Genomic DNA, 19,649 nt, shown 5'->3' with positions numbered 1-19,649 from the left:
CAGAGCAGGCTTCTCTCTCCCTGCTCTCCGTGGATTTCAAGGATTGAGATACTCCAAAATCAGCATATTATTGCATTTCTTTTTCTAATCCTAAGAATTGGAGGCCTTAATCGTTGCCAAACGCGGAACCCTTGCCGGGTATTTATGTTCCTGTGAGATGTTTGTCACATACTCAATGGTAAATGCCCTGTATGGCCAGTTAATCAGTGTCTGCATAGCTGCAACACAATACTATCTGATGAGGACAGTGTCACTGCGCTATCTGATCAGGATCCTATCGCTCTGCAGAATGCATGCTGCACAGGCCTGTGGGTCATTTTTTTATTCTTTTAAAATATATCAACAACACTCTCTTTGATGCTTAGCGAATATCAGAAAAGTAAAGATGTTTTTGTCAGTTGTTTGTGAGGAAATGTAAAGCATTTGATGTGATGTGAGGCAGTCATGCTTTGGAAACACTACCAATATCCATCTACAACAGGATTGGGAAAACGTTTTGACTTGAGGGCCACAAAAAGTTCTAAAATTAACCAAAGGGCCTGACCAGGACCAGATGGATGAAGTATTTTGAAAATCCGCCTCATAATAATAAAAAAGTGATATATTTCAATAGAAAATCAACAAAACCAGTACAGCTGTGTTATTCAAGTCCCATGTATTGAACTATTTATTGAAATGACTGTTACAACAAATGAAAACTATCTTTTTTCCGTGCTGACAGAAACTATTTTAAAGTGCTGATAGTTCTGCTATCCTTAAGGAAATTAACATTACCATTTTCCTCCTGACTGATCATTTCTTCAATTTCCGCAGGCCAGATTCTGGCCCTGGGGCGCAGTTTGCCCATGCCTATTCTACAATTACATTCAAAACTCTGAGCTAAAGCTAACGGTTAGCATACAACACTGTAACATTCAGCCTAGGTGAGAATATTTGTCTTCATGTTTTCTTCCAGCTAACAATCTCAGTATGCTATGAAGCATGGCGAACGACTAATGAAGCAGAGATTGTGTACACGAGCCACAAGTTTAAATAGTTCTCACAAGAGGCTACCTGTTAAAAACAAAGACTAGAGCATCTCTTTGAAGGAGGTTCTTTTGTTTTCCAAGCAAACTGTTGTTCTCTTTTAGTGTTTTGTGTTACTCTGAAAACTTGTCTTTATACAAACAGATATGCCTACATACATATGAACGTTGCGGGCGGCTGTTTGTTGGGGGTAAAAACGTCCTAGGAAACAAAACGTACTGGGCTTAAGGTTTGTTAACGAAGGCAGCGCCGGCGTTGGTATCACAGAAAAAAACACTAAAGACAAACCCTGACTTAAATGCAACTCTGTTTATATCGCTGAATGTTCGTAAGTCGAATGTTTGTATGTAGAGGAGTGCCTGTACAGTATGTGGAAAATCCCTCTCTAAGAAAGAGCAAGAACAATATATATATTTCAGAATGGTAGCGACGCAGTTTCCGTTTGACTTAGAAGCTTTTAAGAAAGCTTATCTTGGAGGACTTAGGCAAGACGTACTGCAGGAGATTCACCAGTACTTTGTTTATACAGCATGTCTCAAGAATGAGCGAAGTCTGCTGCCGTGTGTGTGTGTGTGTGTGTGTGTGTGTGTGTTTATGCCTGTCCCGTAACCCTCAGGCTGTAGAGGGTAGACTGGAATGCAAAAACACCGTCATGTGAATAAAAACAATAGCCAGGATCTGGGAGGTGTCAGCGACGACGGCAGCGGAGGAGATGTAGGCGGATGATTTGGGTTTCAAGGTCACCCGGCCAAGCCTAGCCTTTCAAAGGGCGCGCACGTGTCGCCGTGGTGCCAGTGTGTCGTGACGCTAATGTTAACACAAGCTGGCTGCTTATGAAAAGTCAACTGAAATGAACCGAATCTGCCTTTTTGGGAATACAAAGTAATAACTTAACACATAGGTTTTACTCATAATGATCTTTTATATATTGTGTTTGTGTGTGTGTGTGTGTGTGTGTGTATATTTATATACAGTATTCACAAAAGCAGGCTTATGTCACGGAAATTAGGTTTGAGTTGAGCAAAAATAGGAATTTTCAACAGATGTCTATCTCAGATTTCTACAAAAAAACCCTCCTTAAGGTCTCAGTTTTCATTTCCCATTAACTAAAATGTTCAAATTGTAATCAAAGTGTTTGGAAAGAAGGGATTAGTAGTCGATGTGCAGCAATGAAAGATGTACCAAAATCTCAAACATGCTCTAAAAACTAGGGATTTCAATTTGGCATCATTCAAATTGCTAAAACTGTCAATTTTTGAGCTACTCCCTTGCATCAGAGATCATTTTAAAGGGAAACTGTGTTAGATTTAGAACATTTTTCATTAAAAAGGGATCAATTCAATGTTTAGCAATTTCAAAAACTTGCAAATAAATGTGTTCTTAATGACCAACAGTATATTTTAAATATCATCGTAGGTTTAGTCATCATTGAATTATATTACATGGGGGGTGGCACTTCAGAGGCTGCCATGTTTGTTATAGCTCTGGACAATGAGAAATGCAGCACCCCCTGCTGTCCAAAATGTCAACTCTTACACAGTGTCTCTTTGAAGGGGTGCTCAATGCAACTGGTAGACTTCCAAGCTTTTTCAGTAGCTCGAATGACATCTCACTAAAAAGAAAAAAAAAGTACGAATATGTGAACGTCAGTCAAAAAAAATTAATAAACAAGAGCATAAATTGAAAATTGAATCGCCCTGGATCGACAGTTTGAACTTAATTTCCGAACAACACTGTGTGAACGGGATCGCGGGAGGTTGGCTGCTGGAGAAGTAGATCTTTGAGCAAATAGTTTGGGTAGCCCTTTATTAGATCATGGAACTAATCAATGCTGACTCGTAAGCTTTAGATGCTGGACCGCAAGCTAGCTAGCGCAACATGGGCAACAAGGATGGATTCAAAAGTTTACAGGTTGAGGTGGCTCCCTTATCATGTTGGGTAGTCTTGCTACACTATGAATATGTATCCAAAAAATGAATATCAGGGCATGGCAAAGCTCTTCATGGTGAAGATAGAAAATAAAATGAACCCCATTAAACTTTTGTAATGTTACTTGAAAACTTCAACCGTAGACACAATAGATGTTTTATGATGACATTAGTTTGAGCAGAGATTTAAAACATTTTATTTATTATTACAAAACATTTGTGCGCCACAATTTTTCTCAACACAGACTGTTTATCTAGATGAGAACGGCAACATGCATTTTGAATGTAAATTTAGTAAACGCAAAGACAGGAAACTTAATAGTGCGAAAAACGACGCTGATGTGGACACAGCGTGCGTTGGAGCGTTAATGTTTGTGTTGGACTTCCTGTGAATGGAAGGACGATCGCGTGTGAGAAAAGAATGCATGCTGCACGGAAGTGCAGTGACTGTTGGGAAAAAAAGAAAAAAAAAACAACAACTGGGGGATACATCGACAGCCGAGCATCTCCTTGGCCACAGTAACACAACAATCAATCGCTTCAAAGACAATATTTGGACGTGCGTTGTCTGGAGTGAGATGCGGCTTGAACTTATCAGCGCTAATAAACTGCTGACTATTCAAAATGCTGAGATGCTAGCGAAAAAAAAAAAAAGGTCCTGAACTTGGGTTGAAAACGTTTATACCACGTAATGTGTAATGTAATCAATATACCCTTATCGATTTGATCAGGATATTGAGACAAGACATTTTAAAATCGCTTCTAGACATAAGATGGAAAAAAAAAAAATTTAAAAAGGAGAGGATATTAAAATAAAAGCACTATGCATTGCGCATGTACACATTAATCTCATATAAACTACATTCAAAAATATTCAATACAAGTAAGATATTTGTATTTTGCGTCCACGTGCAACATACGAAGAGTAAAGTTAATAAAATGGTACATCCATGAATTGAAAATCTTTTTTGGCTCTATTTTTGTCAAAAACAGCACTGACCCATTAAAGCAATGGTTCTCAAATGGAGTACGAGTACTTGAAGGAACTCCAGGGGGGAATGAGATTTTAAATCAAACAAGCAAAAATCCTTTAAAATATATTTTTCAATTAATGAAATGTTTATGAAATAATGAAAAAGGTTGAGAACCATTTCATTAGAGCATATGTGCCGAACTCCAGTCCTCAAGGGTCGGTATCCTTGCATGTTTTCTGGTTTTCACTCCACACACACCTGATTCAAATGATTAGCTCAGGAGTGAGCTCTGCAGGAACTTGAAAATGATCCTAATCATTTGAATTAGGTGTGTATGAAAGAGAAATTTAGAAAACATGCTGAACACCGGCCATCAAGGACCGGACTTCAACACCTGTGCATTAGAGAGTCAATGTTGAATGTAGTTTTCAGTGCAAGACTTCTGCTTGGTTTATGTATAATCAACAATTAAATAGTCCAATAAAAATGGCATTTGTATGCATATTTTTATTGAATAAACAAACCCTGAGTCAAAATGACCCACGGACAATTTCTGAACGGGGGCATTGCAAGATTTGTTAGTTAGCAGGATTACACACAAAAATGTTTCTGAAACATTTGGATAATTACACAAGAGCCCTGGTTAAATTGACCTAATTCCAAAAAATAAACATATCAGATGGGTATTATAAACATAACAGATGGGTATTAATAATAATCATAAAAAAGGCCCAGGAACATTATTGTTTTTCTTGAAAAATGAGCATAAATTACATTATTGCTATTCCTTGTAAACAAGCATAACAGGGGGGTTTAAGCATTTAGCGTCGGCTTTTTGCGGAAGAACATTAGCATTAGTCAATGGATGAATGCTTGGTAATTGCTATTATATTCTGGCAATTACTAGCCAGTATTCTGTAGTAGTGTTAATGCGGCAGTCACTCAGCATACACACAAAACAAAGTTAAAATCTGAGGATCGTGTATTGTGAATGGAAGAATTGATACACAGATTCAAATCATCTTTGAAAAGTGCTACTTGTCCGGGGTTTTTCCGATATTCTTCCTGTAGTCAAGTGCAAGTCTTGAATGGGGTGATTTAAGTACCGTATTTTCCGTACTATAAATCGCACCGGATTATAAGGCGCACCCCCAAATAATGACAAATTTTAAAACATTTTCCATATATAAGGCGCACCGGATTATAAGGCGCACCCTCAGTTAATGGCATATTTTAAAACTTCTTCAATCACAATACAGTAATACTCAAAGTAATAACAATAATAACTCAAATAATAACTCTAAACTCTCAATCGCATAATAACTCAAATGTCAATATGAGCAACCTTGTTCAACTATAAACACACAAGAAACAGGTAAAGCTTACTTTATCAGTTCATTCCCAATCTACGGATCCCAATCCCAATATTGATGCATATATAAGGCACACCATCAGCTTTTTAAAAAACTTAAGGCTTTTAGGTGCGCCTTATACTGCGGAAAATACGGTAATTTACCTTTTAGTAAATAGTGGTTATATTACTCTCTCTTTGCCATCATATGATCATCCATGTCCTTCTCTTAAAATAAATATTCCCTTTCCTGAGGCGTAGGAGCAACAGGTGGACCGCAGCAACTTTTTAAGATGGATCGTTTACAGTCATTTGGTGTAATTGTGAAACAATGCCACGGCTGCCGGTTGCTATTGTTATTAGTGTTAACCTTAGGTGCCGCTGAGTTATGGTTGCCTCTGTCCTGTAATTATGTTTTCCCTTCCTCTCGCTTGTGGGGAGAAATGATGACAACGGTGGAAAAGCCTGTGAAGGCGAGCTCCACTTGGGAAAGATGAGGAATGACGGCAATGAAAGGGAGACAATCCCAGGCCTGGATGTGCAGAAGTGCCCTCTTGTCTGTCTAGACTGCTAGCAGCTGTCTTCGACAAGAGCCGGCATGTGCGCAAAATGTTTAGGAAGATGGCAATCTAAAAGGCAATCTCAACAAACTAAAAAAAAATAAATAAATAAAAAAAAGGGTTGGGGTATTTAAACAGCCTTAAAGTAACATCTAGACTACTTATGCTAATGTCAATGATTAGTCGGTAGTTTAATTTCAGACTAGACAATAACTAATATAAAAGTATGTATTTTATACACCCATGTATTGGATCTAATCCATCCAACATCTCCGTCGTTAGCTTGACTGCTATCTAAAGATTTTATCCCTATTCTCTACCCACCGATCCACCTCGCAAGCTAGCTAAATTAAAGCTGCATTAGTGCCACACTTAGTACATTTATTCTGATATTTGAGGGACAATATGTTTATTATTTGAGTTTGTATCACATATTGCACATGAACCAAACATTTAAGGGAGTATTAAACATGGTTTGTTGTTGTTTTTCTATGTATGTGTGTGTTACAATGAATTACCTGAGTTAGCTTAATTTAGCTTTAAGCATTCTGTGTTGCTGAGCTAACATTTTGAGAATGTACATTCCATGTTTTAAATGAATGAATTTTTGTCCTCTAAAGTTGCTTGGTACTTCTGATTTGAAACAATATCCGACCATAGAAATGCTAACTCAATTCGTGGCATTTTAAGATAGATCCAAAAACCTTGTGTGAAACTAATAAATTGAGAAGCTCTCTATATTTAGATTGCCTCCAAGGCATATAACCCCCCCCCCCCCCCCCAACAATTCTATTATATGGAATGGGGCCATCGTTACCTTTTCATCAACTATCTCTTGTATTTTGTTTTAATCATTGCTTGCCAAGTTTCAATATCTTCCGTGCCAAATATAATCTTGGCCTCGGACTTGGACTTGGACTTGGACACTGACTAAGCTAACCATAGCAGGGATTTAACAGGTGGATCGAATAACACATGAGCAAATTTTGATATTGCAAAAAAAAATCAATCTTCTATGGCAGTGGTGTCCAAACCATGGCGTGGGGGCTATTTGTGGTCCTCTCTTTATGTTTAAGTTAAAAAAGAGCTTGTAGAGCTTGTCTAAATATGCAAATCAACTAAACTACCAGTAGTTAAAATGACTAAAATTCGGCGGCTGCTCAGTACAGGGGTTGACATTTTCTGGTGGGTTACATCTTTTAATAAGTATAAACAATATGCAAATGACCGGTCCTTGGGGAAAAAAGTTGTCTGTTTCTAAGTATTTTCCCTTGAAACGCAGTGTGATTGTCTCATTCGGTTTTCCGTTTTACTCTCCAGTTTTCCAGGTGAGCGCCCAATTGCTGCGCTGATCCGCGGCGAAACCAAACACGAAGCTTTGTTTATTTAACCACGGGGCTCAACCGAGTGTGAAGAGCTACGCAAGGTGCTGCCCTAACCAAACATGACAGTGATAGACGTTCCGACCTGACTGCCATTTTTTTACAGCGCCGCATCGGCTTGTCATTTACGGAGGCCTTGATGCTCTCTACCTGCCGTCGTGTCAATTGCAATTTGAATTTTAAGTAGGCGAATGGTTGAAAGGGTGCATGGCGGTGGAGGTACTTTACGTACAGTGTGGATGCGTGTTAAAGCATATTTACAAGTGACGAAAAGAAACAACAGAAGGTCTCAGTTTTGAAATGTCAATTGTTTCTGATGGGATTGCCTTGCACAATGTGGCCTTTATCAAGAACTGGAGGGCTGTAACAAGACACGCTCACATGAACTTTAGCCGAACAAATACAGTAGTGAGACTTGGGCCAGTCCTGAATCACAAGAGGCAGAAAGGACATACAGTTCTGATTTTGCTTATATGGTATGGTGGGCCCAGTGCAGAGGTTCACAAAAAATATTTTTGATTTGTCCATTTTTTCCAGCAAGGTACAGTATCCCCTGTAAAATACCCAGTGAAAACTAAAATGTGTTAAATAGAGATTTAACACTTTTTTTAAAACCCTTTATGTTTGTTTACAAAAACTATTAAAACTATTAAAAAAAAACTATTAAAATATTGGGTCCATAACTGTCTCCTTTTTCTTATGTTTTCAACCCTGCCACTCACAGTCCAATGCGGCACTCTTTAAAAAGATACGAGCCACCAGGGGGCAATCTCCCAGTAAACAAAGGGAGACAGAAGAAGACACTATAAAAGCATTGATTTTGAGTTTGAATTGCTGTTGCCGCCAGAGGGCACTCTCCACTAGGAAACACAATCGGGCATGTTCCTGTTTTATTGGTGCAGCATTCTAACAATCAAAGCGTTTTGGTGTCAATGTTAAAAACATGTTGGTGCTGCTCATTTTTCTCAAAATTCAGCATGATCATCAGTCTGTGTTGAAAACATGATGTTGCTCTAATAAGGCAGTGTGGAAGTTTATTTCCATGCATCTTTCCATGAAAATATCTGAAGTTACAACCTGCAGTTCATATTGCAGTATGGCCTATACGTGACAAAAATAGATTTTCTGTTCAATTTTTGTTGTTGTGTGTCTTATAATCCAGTGCGCCTTTTAGTCCCCCCCCCAAAAAAATATGGTACATAAATTTGATTATTTTTCTGTCAAGTCTGACTTGGAATGAGAAAAAAACATAAACATAGCGAGTTACACCTTTTTATCCCTCTTTTTGTTTGAGTTTTCTTAACGAATACAATTACTATTTTTTAGACTCCTCTGACTTAAAAGGAAGAAAAATTGCAGAAAAAAAACAACAACATAAACATGCAATAGAAAATGACAAAAAGATAACAGCAATGTAGCGATAGATTACTGTACCCACTAATCAGCACATTTTGGATGGAAAATAAATTACTTAATGACAGAATGCTGTGCCATGCTTGTTTAATTTAATAAGGTTTAGGAACTACAGTATTTTTGTACTGGTATCTCTTGGCATATTTTATTATGCAACTCCAGAAAATATATTGTGTAAAATCATCTCTGCCAGAATATTTTGTGAAACTTTACAACATTTCGCAAAAGACTCACTATAACATACTTTAGAAATAAGTTGTTTTATGTTCCAATCTATGGGCTCTTAATTTGAAAAGAAAATATACCGTTCATGTCATGGCATTAAATAAAATTTGCTGTAAAAATCTCATGTCCTGTAGGCCCTGAGAACCGTTAGCCGAGTGGATAGCACATCCGCCGACACCTACTGTACATATATAAAGTATTGCACAAAAAGATTCCAACTTGCATTTACTTTTTAATGTTATTTTGAGAGGAAGAGCGTTAGAATGAGAAAACAAGTAAGAGAGAGAAAACCGGCCCTGAGGAGGCGGGTGAAAAGGCAGAACAAGTTGAACTGGAGGCCACACTTCAAACGGAGACGTTTGTTTTTTGACAGAGATCCCTCTCAGGAGACCGCGCTGGAAAGTGGACTGCTCTGCTCTCTGACATTGAGCAACATGTGCCTCCGGACAACAAAAAAAAATATTATATTCTCAAATTATGTTCCCAGGATTTGTGAAAGGGCAGATGAGGAAATCAGATGACAGGTTGCAATTGGTGCTTGCATCAACAAAAACTTGTTTGACGTTCAATCACTGTTGTGAGCAGGAAGTCGTTTTTCTTTTTTCTTTTTTTTCCAAATTTGACTCGAGGGTATTTGAAGAAGCTGTTCTCATTAGAATGGAAAAGTAATCAATGCATTCTTATTCATACCTCAAAATATTTTAAAGTGAACTAGGGAGGGGGCGGTAACATAAATCAGGTAATGAGAAATTCCGGCCCCCACTCTTGTTTGCAAACTGAGCCCTTAGGCACTATGAAGTCATTTTCAGTTGACAGCAAGTGCCAAAATGGCCCCGCCTCTTGATTATGGATAAAAATGGGTGGTGTTTGCTGCTTGACTTATTTATTCCAAATGCCATATTTGATAAAAGTCCAGACCTTCAATTCAAGATACCTATTTATATTTTTAATATAAAATGGCTTGTGCTAAATTAATTAAATTCTAATAAATTACTCTGAACATTAAAACTGATCAATCCCGAGTTCTTTAGTACTTCAGTACCAAAGGTAATTGAATATTTTAGTACTCCATGAGATAATTGATGACTATAGGTACTTTTAGTGCATTTGGTACCTAAAGTAATCAATTACTTTAGTATTTAAGTAGGTACATTAATTAATTAGTATCTAAATTAATTGAAAACTTTGATACATAATTCATTATTACTTACTTCCATGCATCCATCCATTTTCTCTAGCCGCTTGTGCCTATTCCCTCTGTCAATGGGCAATGGGCGGGGGACACCCTGGACTGGTTGCCAGCCAATTGCCGGGTATACAGAGACAGACAACCATTAACGCACCCAATCAGACCTCAGAACAGTTTAGAGTGTCCCATTCACAAGCCATGCAACGTTTTTGGAACGTGGGAGAAAGCCGAGTGCCCCGAGAGAGCCCGGGCAGACTCGGGGATAACATGCAAACTTCCACACAGCCAGGTGGATTTGAACTTATTCATCAGAATGCAATAAAACATTTTTTGACTTGAATTCCCCTTTATAAAAAAGATATATTCTATCTGAAAACGGATATGTTATCTCTGTAGATGTTTTAGTCCTAGTGAGTCCAGACGAAGTCAAGCTGCGCGCAAAGCAGCCAGCGCTTTTGTTCCAATGCTGCTCAGAATTCTCAATGTGGCTTGGCCTCACCATTGACTCCCCAACTCACACGCTCTCAATAGTGACCACTTTTTGTTTTTAACCTGGGCTCATAACAGCGAACCCCCCTCCCCCTTTTTTGTGGCCTATTATTCCAAATAGCAAGGCCTGAATTGGCTCGCTACAAAAGTAATGATGAGAATCACCACCGGCATAGTAATGACTTAACCCTAAACAGCCTTTATTTAATTAAGAAACCCACCTAGATGGGTGTCATAATGATGTTGCCGTTGATGACATGATGGAGGGAAGAGTGAGGGAGGGTGGATGGAGTGATGGAGGGAGGGAAGTGGTGAGAGTGATAAGAGAGAGGCCCACATCAAGTGACACAGACTACGGTTTGTGTTTTGTCGGTGGACCAGAGAAGATGCGCTCTCAATGAAGGTGGCTCCTGCATTATCTTTGCACACGGTGCGTGTGCATGCGTGCGTGTGACAGAGGCCTCCGTTTGCTACCATGGGATAGTCTAGATCAAAAACCATTTGGCTTTTCTTGAGATTCTTTTTATCATGAGTTTTTATGAGTTATATTTTCAAATACATCCATTTTTCAAAATCCTCTCTTAGCTGAAACTACCATGTCTGGTTTGAGAATATGGAGGCAACCTACCCCCTCCCCTCCCCCCTCCAAAAAAAACAAACATACAAAAATACTCACAAAAAACAAATTTTGGTTGACCGTGCTTGTGCTTTCTGAATATCAAGTAAAATGTGTACATTTCATGTCAATTGTGATAAAGAAGACAAAGAAGCCAGATTAAGAAACGTTTTCGTTAACTACTTGGTACTCTATTAATATTGCTCCACAGAGCGTAGCTATACAGTACACAACATGCATAACTGCCTATGTGCACAGTTTCTACTCAAGTGTCAGACAAGGGCACCCCCTCGTGGTTAGTCGCATAAACAAGAACAGAGGTCGGCGAAGAGACATTTTGACCGGCACCCAAAGGAAGAAAAAAATGCATACTAAGAGCCAAAAGCCTTTTGACATTTTATAATCTATCTATCTATCTATCTATCTATCTATCTATCTATCTATCTATCTATCTATCTATCTATCTATCTATCTATCTATCTATCTATCCATCCATCCATCCATCCATCCATCCATCCATCCATCCATCCATCCATCCATCCATCCATCCATCCATCCATCCATCTCTCTTCCTGCCTGACTTCCATCCATCATCCATATTTTTAGAGTTCAACTTGCTCCCCACCAGTGTTCCCGCTACACTGCGCGTGTGCGCAATTGCGTACTGCTCGCACGTTCTCAGCGCAGAAGAAAATCTATGCTGCACATAAAACAAAATGCAATATAAACGTAATAAGTAATATCTAATACTAAACCTCATCTGATTAATTAGACCAATAATATTGTTATCAGTACTATTTTGCATTGTGACAGCGAGTGACAAGTGTCCAACCAATCATACGATAAGTTTCACTTACACTATTCATCCAATCACGAACGAGCAGCGACACATCAACACTCCAAGCCATAGTAAAAAAAAGAAATGTGCTTTTTTTAAAAGAGCTGCCTTGCATCATCAAAGCACTAGCCACGAATGGTCCCGCTTTTGCTGTGGCTCAGCCCAGGGCCGCAACTAGGCCCCTGGATATACTCAGGGCCCCCCTTCTTCCTTGCTCAAAAATATGAGTTATGTGGTCACTTTGGAGCGACATCAGATATGCACACGGCGACTCACTGTGTGCATATCTGAAGTTGATCACCTTGATCCAAAGCCTGCTCAGGGAGTTTCTGTGAAAATTAGAGGGAACATTGCTCCCTCCCCCAAAATATACACTTTTGTTATATTTTATGTTGCTTTTAAAAAACTGTAGATATTTGCGGAAGTGAGTGAATTTAAATACAGTGAGCCCCCGTGTTACTAGATTAATCCGTTCCGCGGTTAGGCTCGTAAGGCGAATTCACCGTATGGCGAGCAATCCAAACCCATGTTAAATCGCTAATGCGTTTAGCACCCCAGGTAAAAACATCAAAATTGTACATACATATTAAAAATTGGTTCCAAAATAGTATAGCAAGTGCTACGTATATATGATATACATGTATACAATCAGAAAACATCATAAAAAAATATAGAAAGGATTTTTTTTACCTTTGAGTGGCGCTTGTTATGCCCATATTCCCTCGTAAGGGTTATCTCCAGGATTGTTTCCATATAATTCATATTCTTACTTCTATCTTTAACATCACTAGCAATCTTAGGACCCATGGCTAACCCATTCAAGTTCGAATTAAGCAGTAGAAGGCACAATAAATACGGTTTTGTAACCACTCGCGACAGAACAAAGCTTCACCATTACGCCATTTTGAAACAAACGAGGCCGACCAATAGCAAACCAGCATTGTAGTGACGCATTGCATGGATGCATTGATGGCAACAGAAAATAAGTGCCATTACCTAAAAACACCCGCAGACGGAGTCAAAACAACACTAATACAGCCAAGCCCCTAGGGTCATGACAGTTGGTTTTGTCGCAAAACCAGGAAAATACCATAAAGAAGGGACGAAATAACTCAGTATTCCACATCATCCAGCATGAAAAAGAAGTAAGCCAGGGGCGCTATAACATGGGGTCCACTGTACTCTTTGTTTTTCTACACATATATATTAGTAGACACCTGGAAAATTAGCCTGTGCTCAACGGCTAGCAACTGCGATTACTGTAACAGTCCTCCAAGTGAAGTCCCTTAAAAGCGCATCAAACAATGTAGTTCATTCAGAATTCTGCAGCACAACATTATTTCAGTCCTAAAGCGTCTATTCTGACTCCCAGGCAGCTGTAGGACAGATTTAACATTTTTGCTTATGGTTTACCTCTTATGCTGCACACAAGTAGAATTCACTGCTAACAGAAGTGACATTAGCACAGATTGTAAATGAGTTCAGGTTAAAAAAAAGTGTTTTTCTTCCCTAATGATTAGATCTTTTAAACAATTTGAATTCATTTCACTGTACAGTCTTACAAAACTACTTTTATTTCTTTTTACTTTCTGCTTCCTTAAATGATCTACTTTTGTTTTCTCTCCTTTGCTGCTGTCTAGAATGATTTTAGTTGTTCCGCGCTTTTGTGTGACACACCTTCCTGCCTTACAGGAAATATAGAAGATAAGGCGGTGTGATGTACTCTTGCGTCATACAGGAAGAAAGCATTTTTTAGCATCAGGGAGAACGCGTTTTGGTTTTAGAAACAATGACTACAATTAGATTTGTGTTCATTTTAAGTTTCAGTTCATTTTAACTTTTTGTCACTGCCAGCGGAGACAATGGTAAACTAACAACCTTTGTTTTGGCATGCATTTGGTGCATAGTTAACACTATCAAGTAAAACATTTCTCGATGAGTGAGTGACTAAGCAAAAACTTTTCCAATAGGGTGCGCGGAGAAAAAAATCTTCAAGCAGGATATCGAAAGTCAAGGTGTCTTCAAGTATCCTCTTCCGAACACCACAGGTCAAATTTACGTACATCTGAATGAGGTATTTGAATTTCAACCTTGATTCTTATGATGTTTTCTTCAAATGGCCACCTGAAGCTAACACTTGCTCGCATGTTGGGTTGTTTCAGAAATTGATTGCGCGTGGCAACTACACAGTAACCCCACCGATCATTAAGACGAGTGAAGAAGTAGTTCGAATGGATAAGACTTCGATTGTAACCAATGTTTTTAGGGATATTACAGTGACCATCAGGTATTACGATGTAAGTCCTGTTATTTGCCTTTTAAACCTGCTGTGATTTTGTGAATCCTGTCATGACCAATTATACTTTCTTTTTTTCTCTACTATTTTTCTACGACTAAGGGTGATGAATATAAAGAAGAGTGTGAGCAACAAAAAGCCATTGGTAAGGGAGAAAGGAAGTCTTGCACGTGTGTAAATGTTAGTGTGTGCGCGTGTGTGATTGTGTTGATGTTTTAGGGACAGGACAAATAATCGATTAATAGGTTAACAGGTCACTCTAATTAGTTTGATTTTTCCCAATTTAATTAATGATTATATTCACATGAGATGCGCCGCACATACATCTTTTACTCTATCATAAACTATAAAAAAAAGATTATAAGTATACCTTTGAACTTTTTAACATGATCAAAAGAAAAAAAAATCAATATCAATAAAACTCTTTTTACAGAGTTTATACAGGTAACAAGGTTAGTCTCAAACAGAATTTAGTGTATAAAAATGCCCAAAATAAAACTCTCAATACTCTCAAAACATTTTTGATCAAGTGAATCGTAAAAAAAAAAAAAACAATCCATAGTAAACATAAATTAATCTGGAACATGAACACAGGCGGACCAATATTTTAAACATTTCTACCTGAAGAAAAAAGGTTTAAAACATTGTGCTGATTTTTTTTTTTTTACTAAACCACATTAATCCCTTAACATTATTTAGATAGAAATGAGGGAGCTGAAATTTCACCCAGATAGTTATAACAGGTCAAAGTTCAACATGTCACGAGCACCTATCACACTGGTAGTTATCACACTAGCAGGAGTATGCCATGTCTTGGCGAAAATACTGCGACAATGAAGTGAAAGAAAATGATCCAGGAATGATCAAACAACTACACAAAGATTTTTTGAAAAATAGATTATTTGAAAATTTTATCGGGCCATGCAGTTTCAAGTCAACATACTGCCTGAATATGATTTTTTTTTTAAACTGCAAACTCTGTCTTTCCTTGCACAGAAATGAATGAGGACATCACCGAAAATCCTAAAAACATTACAGCAGGTCAGTTCAGTAAGCATTTAGATTAGTCTCGTAAAACGGGGGCCCACTGTATTTCATTCAATCCTTTGATTTTTACATCAAAGTCACTTCACATCAAAGGGAAAGAGTTGAAAGACATGAGGGAGCTGAAATTTCACCCAGATGGCTATAACAGGTCAAAGTTCAACATGTCACGAGCACCTATCACACTGGTAGTTATCACACTAGCAGGAGTATGCCATGTCTTGGCGAAAATACTGCGACAATGAAGTGAAAGAAAATGATCCAGGAATGATCAAACAACTACACAAAGATTTTTTGAAAAATAGATTATTTGAAAATTTTATCGGGCCATGCAGTTTCAAGTCAACATACTGCCTGAATATGATTTTTTTAAAAAGCGTTGTTGTTTTTTAAACTGTAAACTCTGTCTTTCCTTGCACAGAAACGAATGAGGACATCCCTGAAAATCCTAAAGGCCTTACAGCAGGTCAGTTCGGTAAGCATTTAGATAAACTCAACTCAAGAGGTATTTGTGTGATGGCAATATAGAAGTGTACCAGAAATGGCGCAAAAGAAAAAAATGATGTGGAAAAGCAAGTCTATGTCGTGGCTGCTCAGAACCATGGTGCTAATACTGACTGTCATTTTACTCGCTACCAACCTGACCACGTTATACCACGCGCCGACTGTAAAAAATAGTTTCCAAGATGTCTCAAATTGGCTGAACATTTTTGATGATAAAAACGTTTGACGAGGTTTAGAAATATGGGAGGTTTAGACCAAGGACTATCAATAGGACGCCCGGGGCTGAAGCCAGAAGGTAGCCATCTTACGGTGAAATTGTTACGGACAATTTATGCTATTTTATTTTTTTCATTGAAAACACAGTCATCAGTGTGTATTTTATAGTACTTGCATACCTCTCAAAAAAACAAAACAAATTAAATGCGCTGTTGGCATCAACCAATTAGTGTTGAGGATGGGATGAAAGGCAAAACCCACGAGGGTTACCGATCTACAATGCAAGTATAAACATTCATTTGTACCTTAGATCTTTGCTTTTACTAATTACTGGAGTTGAACAAAATCTATACAGCTTCTGTTCTGTCGGTGTGTATGGCATAAATTTTTGCTACTTTAAAATCTGCAAATATTTGATCATTCAATATTTGATCATGGGGCTACGGTTATTGGATCTTTTGGTATTTGGATTTTTTAAAATTGTTATTAAATTATAAATTATAAACACAGCATACCAAATCACAAAGCTCCACTTAATTATTTTTTCATTTTTTTCGATAATCGACATTTCTTCTATCACATTTTTCTGACTATACGCTGTAGCAACAAAAAACATGAAATAAAACAAAATCTTAATTTATAAACTGCACTGGACTATCAGCTGCAGGTTGTAACATCAGATATTCACGCCAAAAGATGATACATGGAAGTTTTTTAAATGTTTAGTTTTTATTTAAACCTTATTTTCCTGAATAATGACTGAACATGCCTGCATGTTAATAAGAGCAGCACAACATATTTCCACATAACATCAACACACTCAGATTGTTAGAATACTGCACTAGCACAACAGTAACATGCCTGATTGCACTTAGTTGTGGAGAGTACTTCCTGGTGGCAAGTAAAATAGCAGTTCAACCTCAATATCAATAATTTGATAACATCTTCTCTTGTCTCCCCCTATATAATGTCTGTATTTGTAGTTGGCAAAATCATGGTGGCGCTCTTTGGATCTGTGGGAGCGTTGTTGTCTTTACTCCTCATCCTACTTCAGGTCTGTCAGCGCTGGAAGACCACCAAAATGAGGTGAGATGAAACTTTTCTACATTTCTCCATGTCACGTGACAACTCACCAGTCAGTGACATGTTTTCTTTTTACAACAACAGTATATGGTGAATTTGTTTTTGTACTGTAATATTAATGTAATATTCTCTGGAACCTTTTCTGTTGTCACTTACACTTGAGGGACAACTTTTGGACGACTTCTTCAGTTCATTGCTGATCATAATAGTTCGAGTTCAGGGTTTGAAAGTTGTTTCATTGTTCTCAAGGTGTGGGGAAACATGCACGGGCCACATCTCAGAGGAAGACAAAATTGAACTACAGGAAATGATGTCAAGGTAAGGTTAAAAAAAACAAGAAAAGTGAGGCTGAGGTCATGTTGACTTTGTTTATGACCTTGTGTGCAGGCCAGCGGACCATGGTTCTCGTTGACTCGGTTCTTTTATGCCTCGGAGTCAATTCTTCTCGACTGTATATCAGTTTATATATCAGTTTGACTGTATACGAGTCAAACGTATTTCTTTACAAAATATTTCATTTTCAAGCTACAGTGCATTGGCACAAGTTAAACACAGATGCGGAGATATCAGACCTTCCTTAGAAACTATGTATGATAATATATTATTCTAAAAAATATTATGTGATAGACACATTATACACTGCTTTTCATGATGTGTACCTTTGGTATATTGATGACCAAAACAGTTATACAGGTATACCACTTTCTATACTATGTTATATACTATGTTTTTGATTCACTTTTTAAGCTTTTTTCACTTTTTATGGGACTTGATATTATAGCTTGATATTATGCTGCGGTTAACTTCAAGTAGAGTTGGACTAAAGCATGCGGAATCTGAGCGTGCAGCCAGGTTTTCGGGGTTTATTAAATGCATAAGACCATAAAATAGAACTATTTTTTTAATAATAATAATAGTAATGATAATAACAGTATGATAATAATGATGATGTTGGCCGTCAGACTTTTAGTTTTAGTCATGCTTCAACTAATTCAAAAATAATCATGCTAAGCCACGCTAAGCTTTAATAACCCAACTTACATGCATTATTATTCAGTTTTTATTGCTTTAAAGCAGAGGTGTCCAATCTATGGCCCAGGGGCCACTTGCGGCACGGCACTAAATTTACATCTTTACATGGCCTGCAATGCTATTTTTAAAAAGTAATAAAACGGTTTGAAGACAACGTTGTGAAAAAGCGTCACTTTTATTACATCAACAAAACCCAAAATGGAACATCGCTCTCGAACTATTGCGTGCAGCAAGTTGTTCGTTGGCATTTCACCGTTTTTAGACCACTTCATAATATCTAATTTCACTTCCATTATGATGGCCAATTGTTTACCGCGCACCATCGTAACCTCGAAACATCGTAAGTCGAAACCGTTGCATAACCCCTGCATATATTTTACAGCATTAAATTAGTATGTACCAAGGTAATTAATGGCATGGCCTCCACGTCTTTCTAGTTTTCTGTATTAGGAGAAGTTTGGACACGCCTGCTTTAGAGTCACATATAGTAGCAGCCCTTGATTGCAGCATTATTGTTCCTCTTCAATTTTTTTCCAATCATTCTTTTTTTTTTTTTATATGAAAAGCTCTTTTCCAAAATGCAAGAAATGCACACAGATTCTTTGAAGAAAAATTACCCATACTAGAACTTTTCACAAAACAAGAATTTGATCCAATTAAAGAATTATTTGCCACAGTTTGAACATGTTAGGCAATAAATAACAAATACCACAACAATGTTATTGAGTTGAATCCACACTATATACTTAATTCCAAAACTGCAAAGAAAATATTATGTTAAGCTAATTATTTTGATGTGTTGTTAATTGCTTATTGGAAAAGGGCACTTCAATTATATGATATACTGTAATCATTTTCCCTCTCTCATTGTTATACTGTAACTTTTGCTGTTGTGTTTGACTTCAAAGCTGTGGATGCAGATGACTGCATATTTGGGAAGATTGAAATAAATGGTAACAGCAAATATTCTGGTGTACTTCTTTCATTTTTATACATATCAAAATGCGCAACTTTGTTTAAAGCCAGGTTACAAATGATTACAAACAAATAAATACTACACATTTCAATTAAAAAAAAAAAACAGGGAGGGAGAAAGTTTAAAAGAAATGAAATTTTAAGACTCACAAATGCATACCCATAAAAAAACAACAACAATGACACACAAATATTTGTTTACACAATGATGAAAAAGTACTTTCAATATATATATATATATATATATATATATATATATATATATATATATATATATATATATATATATTGCATGACATGAATAATATTGTATTTGTTATTTTGGTTTTGTTTCTGGTGGATGATTTATTTTTGCTTCATTAAAATAAAGATATAACTGTTAATGATACTTATTTGTATTATCAAATCAAAGAGTACTTAGTAAGTGTATTATTATTAATATAGTGCTGCATTGATGTCCGGGTAAAGAAAAAAAATATATAGATATGAGGATGTGAAGATATAGGTA

At 37.3% G+C, this 19,649-nt stretch overlaps 2 protein-coding genes across 7 annotated transcripts in view; one reads left to right on the top strand and one right to left on the bottom strand.

Annotated features, from left to right (window-relative positions):
• LOC148410393 (uncharacterized) overlaps positions 1-19,649 on the bottom strand; it is a 58,187-nt gene that overhangs the window by 34,947 nt on the left and 3,591 nt on the right. The gene's annotated exons all lie outside the window — the stretch shown is intronic.
• Positions 13,722-19,130, top strand: LOC148410394 (uncharacterized). 4 transcript variants are annotated; one of them, XM_088436062.1, is made up of 9 exons: positions 13,722-13,856; positions 13,962-14,065; positions 14,154-14,288; positions 14,390-14,432; positions 15,284-15,328; positions 15,753-15,797; positions 17,035-17,137; positions 17,384-17,452; positions 17,522-19,130. In XM_088436062.1, the coding sequence occupies exons 3-9, from the start codon at positions 14,223-14,225 to the stop codon at positions 17,544-17,546; spliced, it is 396 nt and encodes a 131-aa protein (XP_088292188.1). In that variant the 5' UTR covers positions 13,722-13,856; positions 13,962-14,065; positions 14,154-14,222; the 3' UTR covers positions 17,547-19,130. The 4 variants fall into 4 exon arrangements, with proteins under 4 accessions (XP_088292188.1, XP_088292187.1, XP_088292190.1 ...); XM_088436061.1 differs by having other exon boundaries at positions 15,753-15,806; XM_088436064.1 differs by lacking the exon at positions 15,284-15,328.

This window comes from Hippichthys cyanospilos, chromosome 16 (assembly GCF_059441005.1).
Source record: "Hippichthys cyanospilos isolate Australia breed blue-spotted pipefish chromosome 16, RoL_Hcya_1.0, whole genome shotgun sequence".
Classification (NCBI taxonomy): Eukaryota; Metazoa; Chordata; class Actinopteri; order Syngnathiformes; family Syngnathidae; genus Hippichthys; species Hippichthys cyanospilos.
Note: the sequence above shows the minus strand (reverse complement) of the source record. Positions and strands in the feature narration are given on the sequence as shown.